The sequence below is a fragment of the Camellia sinensis genome, chromosome 3 (genome assembly GCF_055761805.1).
Source record: "Camellia sinensis isolate YWXY chromosome 3, ASM5576180v1, whole genome shotgun sequence".
Classification (NCBI taxonomy): Eukaryota; Viridiplantae; Streptophyta; class Magnoliopsida; order Ericales; family Theaceae; genus Camellia; species Camellia sinensis.
The window spans coordinates 43,062,862-43,071,535 of record NC_138963.1 but is presented as its reverse complement, the minus strand read 5'-3'; the positions used below and the strand labels follow the sequence as shown (position 1 = coordinate 43,071,535).

The window sequence follows — 8,674 nt, the reverse complement described above, 5'->3', positions numbered from 1 at the left end:
GTGATCAGATTGGGAGCTTGGTTGCCCTCTACAACTTGCAAGGGAATTGATGTATGCTCTGAAAAGTTCTGGGGGATTGAAGTCTCACCTATCCCCAGCTTTGCCTCTTGATTTGTAAACTCCATGTTAGTATCCTTTTCCTTCCCCAGTCTAATCTCTTCCAACTTTTTAGCTTTAGTCATAGCAGAGTGGTTGGACACAGTCTTCCTCTTATATGGTCATGACTTGTATTTGAATCCCCCTTCTATTTGGGTTTTTCCTCTTCAGCCCATGTCATTCCCCATTTGGGCTTTATTGCCTTTGGGATACTCTCTCCCATCTTGTAGTATTTCAAACCTATTCCTTTGTTGAGTTTTATCTCTTCTTGGGTGTGGGCTTTTGGGGTTTCTAGCAAACTTGGAAACTGTCATCCATGGCCCAAATTGGGATAGGCGGGGATCAAGATTTGGTGAGGCCTGTAGTTGTTCTTCATGCCCAATAGCAGCTGGTCCCTGTGATGATGCCTCCGGCATGATTCCAACAGTGCAACTATCCCTTCGGTGACCTACCCTGCCACAGGAAAAGCAGAATAAGTGCAAATGTTCATATTCAACATGGTAAATGTATTTACCTATTGCAAAATAGGGACAAAGATACTCATTCATAATTATCTTCTTTTTAAGAAGTTATTATGTGCTCATAGGACATTATAAAGTATTGCCTGTTAGAACCCCACAAATGTGTATGTGTGTAAATTAAATGTATAAATAAATAAATAATAAAATAAAATAATTTAGAAAATAATTATATAAATTATTTTTCGAATTAAATGCTTACAAAAAATAATGTCGAGACTTGTGTTGGATACAATCTCCTTAAAGTAGATTTCGCTCTCGCTCCGGTGCTTCGAGTTAAAATAGCGTCTATTTCCCCAAGATGCAATGACTAAAACTTGATTTTACAAAACTATAAAATAAAGTTTTGCAAACCAAAAAATGTTGTAAATCTTTCTCTTTATTTCCCTAAAAATAAATGCAGAAAGAATACAGAGAAACACAGAGAGGGATGACGAATTTATGATAGAAAAATCTGATCAAATGAATTGCTGGAAGCAGCCTTTATATAGGCAGATTGGTGGCTTTATACCTGTTCGGATAGATTAGAAAGGCACCAATAGATTTGATTCTGTTTGGACTGTTTGAACCCAGATAGATCTGTTCGAACTGTTTTGAACAGATACAGATCTGTCTGGTTTTGGAATGAACATGTATGAACCTGTTCGGGTTAGAAACTATTTGGGTGGAAAAAATCTGGACCAAATTTCTTTTGAATTTTGAAAACAAAATTTTAAAAATAAAGAAATAAATAAAAAATAAAAGTTTTTGGCCCAAAAAGAAAAGTATTGGGCCGAACAAGCCCAACCCAACCTCACACCCAGGCCAACCCGCCCAGACAGACAGTGGCCGCGTGCGCGTGTGGTTTTAATTTTAGGTCCAATAGGTCTAACCCACTATACCCATAACCTCACCCTTCCATAAACTTGGGTATCTTTTAGGGCCCATCCCAAGTATCCAATGCTAAGGTTTATAAACCCAAATAATTCCTCAAGTCTTTCCAATGGGGGACAAGTACATTTCACAAATGTGTAGGAAACCCACCAAAAACTAGTTCCATGAACCCGAAAACGTGCATTGAATTCTCATTTATTCAGAAATGGTTTTGAGCAACCAAATATATGAATTTATTCACTACGCGACAATAAACATGAGCCCACTTAGAAACGTTAAAAATAACGATTGGATCCCACCTTAATTAATGCTCAAAGTTAGCAAAAAATAAGGTAATATAAAAGCCATTTTCCAACAATCTCCCACATTTGTGATAATACATAAATTAACACAAATAACATGACTCATTTTTGAACAAGTGTCACTATCATAATTACTAACTCATTTTTGTTTCTCCACTAACTTTGTCTAAAACAAAAATCGAATTAAACAAAAGATAATTAAATTATCTCTTCAAAACGACGAGTAAAACTCTCACCTGAGTAACTATGTACTTTTTCTTTTATAGTTAATGTTTAGTGCGACAAACATCTATGTAACCCTAACATAATTGAATACTCACTAAAACATATAAGCCAATTCTATTTCACAATAATTGATAACAACTTATATCACAATACTCAAAGCTACTTTAAAAATAACTTTCAAATTGATTATTAACAAAATAATAACCAATGCAAAAGAATGAAACTACACTACCATTTAAACTATCATGTTTAAATTTCTCTGGTGTTAATAATTGATTTGACAGTAGAAAAGAAAAAAAAATCTACTATCACAATCAAGTGGAAAATTATTTGCACATGAAATATATTTTTCCATATAATGATATCCAATGGCAGTAGCATGGAGGTTATAAACACCATCCCAAAAAGAAAAATGGGAATTTATTCTTATGTCAAGAAAGTCCCAAGTGTTTTTCAACACGTTGAAAAATAATTTACTAGACTGATGTCCATTTATAATCCACCATATATCAAATTGATATATAAATAATATCAATTAATGACATCATACCACAAACAATTATAAAATGATGATGCTATTAATTGTCAACTCTACAACATATGTAGGCTTTGTTGGACAATCTTCACTGTATTTAAAAGATTTAATTCTATTGTGTACACAACAACAATTCGAATTTAAAGAAATAAAGAAAATGAGAGAATTTGTTTGATTACAAAAATCAAACTTGAAATAATAAATAAATAAATAAAAACAGATTTTATTTTGTTACAAAAAACAAAATTAAAATCTGATTTAAATAAATAAAAACAACACTGAAAATAAATTAAATAATTTACTTGATTTAATTTCTTCGAATTATTTTCTGATCAAGTCCAGTGTTTGACACTGTGTCCTTAAGACAGATTCGTCCTCTCCACGGTGCTTTCAGAATTTGGACGTCTATCTCCCAGGATGAAATGATCTTACCACAAACAATAGCAGCACTACAAATTGTTTGCCTTACGAACACACTAAGTGTTTACACTCTTTCTTTCGGAAATAAAATGCAGCAAGATGAAGAATATAATTAGCGGAGGTGAAATCCGAAATTTCTGAATGAAAAACATCAAATGAGGGTGGTCCTATTTATAGATGTAAAGGTGACTCTTGGTTTTAAATTGAACAGGTATGATACCTGTTGGTTTTGAATTCAAACAGATTTGAATCAGTTAACAATTCAAACAGATAGCAAAAACGGGAAGGGCCTTGTTTGGGTGTGCACTAATTCCAAACTAGTTTATTACTGTTTGAAAACGGGAAGGGCCTTGTTTGGATGTACAGAAAATCCAAATCAGTTTAATTTGAATTCTGAAAATCCAAAGGGCTCAGCTTCCAGCAGTTGTGATCCCATTGCCCTTCGCAACTCTCAGGACCCATCTGACTGCTGGAAGCTTTTCGTGGGGGACATGTGGAAGCTTTTTGTTGATGGAGCGTCCAACCGCCATGGTGCCGGCCTAGGTATTGTTCTTATATCCCCGGACGGCCTAACCATAGAGCATTCTATCACACTCGGCTTCCCGGCATCTAACAACGAGGCTGAGTACGAGGCGCTTCTTGCTGGGCTCAAGAGCGCAATCCAAATGAAGGCTGCCGAGCTTCTGGTATATAGTGATTCCCAGCTTGTGGTTAATCAAGTTTCCGGGATTTATGAAGCGAAGGACGACAGGATGGCGAAGTACCAAGCTCTGGTCAGGGACCATATCAAGCAGTTTGAGGCAATCAGAGTCCAGCAGATTGGCCGGGAAGAAAACAGCCGGGCTGATGAACTCGCCGGCCTCGCTTCCATGGTAGATAGCACATCTCCAAACCCCCTGTTGATTGACTTTCTTCCGCGGCCAAGCATTGAAAACGCCGGGCAGACGGATGTACTCTGCGCCGAGCTAGGTCCTTCATGGATGGACCCATTGATCTCGTTCCTCAGAGACCGGACTCTTCCAGCGGACAAGAAAGAAGCACACAAAATCCGGGTGAAGTCCGAGCGGTTTTGGCTCTCTCCATCAGGCGCGTTGTATAAGAAGTCCTTCACCGGTCCTTATCTCAAGTGCGTGCACCCGAACAGTGTGGAGGCCTTCTTGTTTGAAATTCATGAAGGCAGTTGTGGCAGCCACGTCGGGGGACGGTCCTTGGCTTACCGAGCTATTTCGCAGGGATACTGGTGGCCGTGCATGCAGGCCGACGCCCAAAAATATGTCCGCAAGTGCGAGAAATGCCAAAAATTCGCTCATCAGATCCACCAGCCTGCCAGGGAACTTCTTCCCCTCACCAGTCCTTGGCCTTTCGCCATGTGGGGGCTAGATATAGTGGGACCGTTGCCAACAGCACCGGGCAACCGGAAATTCTTCATCGCGGCCACAGATTACTTCACAAAGTGGGTTGAAGCTGAGCCCTTGGCCACCATCAAAGAAAAAGACGTGAAGCGATTTGTCTGGCAGAACATTGTCACGCGGTTTGGCGTCCCCAAGATTTTGATCTCTGACAACGGTACCCAGTTTGATGGTCGCCTATTCAGAGGATTCTGTGAAGATCTAAAGATAGAATTCTACAACTCCACCCCGGCCTACCCGCAGTCCAATGGTCAAGCCGAAGCATCAAACAAGACTATACTGGATGGGTTGAAGAAACGGTTGGAAAAGGCTAAGGGCAAGTGGGCTGAAGAATTACCGAGCGTCCTTTGGGCATATCGAACAACCCCGCGACGTTCGACCGGGGAAACTCCATTTGCTTTGGCTTATGGCATGGAGGCGGTCATACCCTTGGAAGTTGAAATGCCCACCCTCAGAACTGAGAGTTTTGATCCCGAGCTAAATGCCGAGGCTATTGCCTTGGAGTTGGACTTAGCGGAAGAGCGCCGGGAGAAAGCCCTCATCCATGTTGCCGCTTACCAACAAGAGCTCTCCAAGAAGTATAACAAGACAGTGCACCCCAGACCGTTCAAAGTTGGGGATTGGGTTTTGAGGAAAATTATGGGCAACACCCTGGTGCCAGGAGAAGGCAAACTAGGGGCAAATTGGGAAGGACCTTACAAGATCACTGGTCTGGCGGGCAAGGGGGCTTACCACTTGGAGGATCTAGAGGGAAGAGCCATACCCCGGCCATGGAATGCGGCCAACTTGAAATTGTATTATTTTTAAGCTTTTTACTTTCCTCTTTTTTGTAAAGCAATTTTTTGGCTTGCAAAGCAGAATGTAATTCTTTTTGTCAAATTATAGAAGTCATTTTGCATTAGCACTCGGATTGTTCTTTTAATGTTTAAAACCGAGATGATTTGCTCCGGTTAGAAGAGTTGGTGTTTTGTCCAACTTAGGATTCCCAACCGAGATGATTTGCTCCGGTTGGAAGAGTTGGTGTTTTGTCCAACTTAGGATCCCCAACCGAGATGATTTGCTCCGGTTGGAAGAGTTGGTGTTTTGTCCAACTTAGGATCCCCAACCGAGATGATTTGCTCCGGTTGGAAGAGTTGGTGTTTTATCCAACTTTGGATTCCCAACCGAGATGAAGTACTCCGGTTGGAAGAGTTGATGTTCTGTCCAACTTGGGATTCCCAACCGTGATGAAGTACTCCGGTTGAAAGAGTTGGCGTCTTGTCCAACATGGTATCTTGTCCAAACTTAGCAACAACCGAGATGGATATTTCGGTGCGAGAATTTGTTTTGTTATGCTCAAGTGCGTCGACCATGTTATGGACTCCGGTCGACCAAGTGTTCAAATGATAAGTCATACCGAGATAGTTTGCTGAAGACGGAATTAATTACTACCGGGCAAACACTTAGCGAAAATTCAAAATTTTTCATTGATAAAGAAATTCATTACAAAAGGTGGGGACAAAGCCCGGTTACATCAAGTGTATTGAAAGCAAAAATACAAAGAAAAGAAACCTAAACTAAGGGGGAAAGATTGGTGAACTCATCCTCGGCAGCATCAGCATCAAGGTCAACAGCTTGGCTTGCTTCTTGGGCGCCGGGCTCATCGTTGCCGGGCTGTTCAGGCACCTCGGCCTCTTCTTCCTCAGAATCTGTGTCATCCTCTCCATCTTCAAGTCCTTCCTCGGCCTCCGCTTGAAGCGCAGTAAATACATCATTTGCGTATGGCACGAGGTAGACCGGTAGTGAAGCTTTGGGAGGATTGGCAAAAACGTCGGTGTCAGAGCCCTGGCCGAGGTGTTCACAGGCAGACTTCCAACCGGCCTTGAAGTAGATGTCTTGTGTTGCAAACACCTGCTTCTTATAGCTCTCTTCGGCCTCGTCGAACCCGGCCTTGTTGGCAGCCCGGCAAGCCTTCTTCTTCGCCTTCTTCAAAGCGTCAACCTCGGCCTGAAGCTCACCTTGTTTTTTCTCGGCTGCGCCCAGCTGACCGAGCAGTCTATTATTGTCATGATTGGCCATTTCGAGAGAAGCTTTAGCCCGGCCGAGCTCGGCTTGGAGGCTTTCAACATGGCTCGCAGTGTCGTTGGCTTTCTGCCTAAGCCGGTGGATGCGCTCTAGGACCAAATGTTGTTTTTGAATGGCCTGCACAAAGAAGCATAGTACATCAGAAAGGGGACCGAGCAAGAAGAACCGAGCAAACACTTGTGAAATGTTAAAAAGAACGCCGACTTACCCTGGCCATCGACTTCACAGAAGATTTTACCAGCCGGGTGTCAGGGACGTGGTCACTGCCTACCACGTCGCCCGGTAGGAGAAATGCTTTGGAGAGATCAAAGGCAAGCAAATGTTCTTTGTCTGCCTTGATCGATGCAGTCGCCGGGATGTCCTGTCCCCGGTGCTTCAGCTGAGGACGCCAAGCGGGCACGGGAGCAGGAGTTTCAGCAGGATGCTCGGTTGTCAGCTCGGTGACGAGCTCGGCGGAGGGATCTGCCCTTGGTCTTTTTCCAGCCCGGCGCGCTTCTCTGGCAGATTGCACGGCAGCTGGAGCTGGAGAAGCAAGGGCTATAACGGCAGCACTCGATTGACCGGCAGCCGGGGAACGGGTGGTGACGCTCGGAATCTCGGCTGAGGTCGCGGTTAGGAGGTTTTTGATCCGAGATCTTTTGGCCATTTCTTGCTCGTCGGTTAACCGGATTAATGGGACGTCTGGTAGGGTTGGATCTGGAGGTGGCGAAGGAGCTCTGAGGAAGTCAGTTACTCTACTCCGGCGCGGTGCAGAATATCTGTAGGTGGGTGTGTAGCCGAGCAATTCGTTGCAGTCTCGGTGACGGTACCTAAGCACGGCCCGAATTGCCTCGACGTTGGGGAATTGGTAGTTGGCTTGCAAGGCTTGGATGGCTGCAAAAGAAACAGGGTAACCGGTTAATAAAACTAAAAGAATAGAGTTAACCGTGCAAATTTGAGTGGCTTACATGAAGAACCGAAGTCCTTGCTTATGAACCAGCCCGGCACCTCGGCTGTTTCGTAGTTGCCGGACACCCAGAAGAAATCATCATCGTGCATATCTTTGTCCGGGGTGCCGGTTACGATTTTTTCCTTGCCCGGTCTTATTTTTAAATAGTAAGCTAGGCCGTCACCGGTGTGGCCCATTGTGTACTGCCTCAATATCTCGGCTAGGCCTAAGTTGGTGCCTAGCCGTTGGTTCAATTCATGTACGCCGTTGATTATTCTATAAGTGTTGGTGGACACTTGGGTTGGCGCTAGCCCGGTACGGCGTAAGAACTCGGTAATCAGTGGGTTGAGAGGGAAACGAAGGCCCCCTTCGACAATGGACAGCACGGTGAAGGGGCATTCCTCCCTACCCCAAGGCGTGGTCTCTTCTTCGGCCAGCTCGAGATGGACATCGGCCGGGACGCCGTAGTCCTCTCTGAAAGCGGCTAGCGCGGCCGGAGTATCCACAAGGAAGCGGAACTTCCCCATTTGTGGCCGACTTACTATAGCCCGGTTGATGGGTTGGGCACGGTGATAAATTGCTGCAGCTCGGTCCTGAGAGGTTCAGGAATGACAGGGGTCCCCTTGGACTCTGCAGGAAAAGGATGGCAAGTGTAAGTGTGTGGTTTCGTAAAGGGAGCTAGACTTCAGCTCGGTCGGTAAGGGGGCCAAACTACCTCGGTTGTTTGATTAAGGAGCTCGGTCGCCCAAGCAGACCTGATGTTAGCCCGGTTGAGCGACCAAGTCCTTTGATTATCTCGGTTTTTGCCCCGGTTAGAACAAACACGTTGTTTGCCCGGTTTGGCTGGCTTCTTGGATCAAAAAAAAAGGTCCAGAGCCCGGTTCACCCCAGTTCTTCGACGTTCTTCAGGAAGACGAAGAACACCAAGAACATTGGGAGGTTTAGAATGTTTTCTATGGTCTAAGCCCTAAAAGCTATGTTTTCGGGTCCTAATGTGTGCAAAATAACAGTAAATAGCAACATAAGAGAGATTGGACATCTTACCTGTGAAGGGCCGAAGGTGTTCTTCCCAAACACGAAGAACGGCAGGATGGCAGTCGAGCTTGGGTCTGAGAATCGACAGAGATGGATGCAGCAGTAGAGGAAAAATGGAACTGGGGGGGCAAGTTTGTATAGGCGTTAGAGACCGCCCAAATTCAAATTCTGGCAAAAACGGCGGGTTGGCTGCCCGATGACCAATGGCAGACCGCCACGTGTCACCATTTATGGCTTTGGCAGGACTGAAGCGACGGGTTGACAAGACG

General features: G+C 44.2%; 1 protein-coding gene across 1 annotated transcript; it reads right to left on the bottom strand.

Moving 5' to 3' along the window:
* Window positions 1-263: 263 nt before the first annotated feature.
* Window positions 264-7,618, bottom strand: LOC145821458 (uncharacterized). The gene is made up of 4 exons (XM_082917979.1): window positions 7,390-7,618; window positions 6,651-7,315; window positions 6,267-6,559; window positions 264-549 (listed from the first exon to the last, which is right to left on the bottom strand). The coding sequence occupies exons 1-4, from the start codon at window positions 7,565-7,567 to the stop codon at window positions 264-266; spliced, it is 1,422 nt and encodes a 473-aa protein (XP_082774105.1). The 5' UTR covers window positions 7,568-7,618.
* Between the last annotated feature and the right edge of the window lie 1,056 nt (window positions 7,619-8,674).

Bases quoted from the DNA above. Each gene is read 5' to 3' on its own strand.
- LOC145821458 (XM_082917979.1), bottom strand. From the start codon at position 7,567: ATGGGCCACACCGGTGACGGCCTAGCTTACTATTTAAAAATAAGACCG. The intron at 6,560-6,650 runs GTAAGTCGGCGT...TTCTTTGTGCAG, and splicing joins CTGTGAAGTCGATGGCCAGG to GCCATTCAAAAACAACATTT. The intron at 550-6,266 runs GTTTGCAACACA...TTCCTGTGGCAG, and splicing joins GAGAGCTATAAGAAGCAGGT to GGTAGGTCACCGAAGGGATA.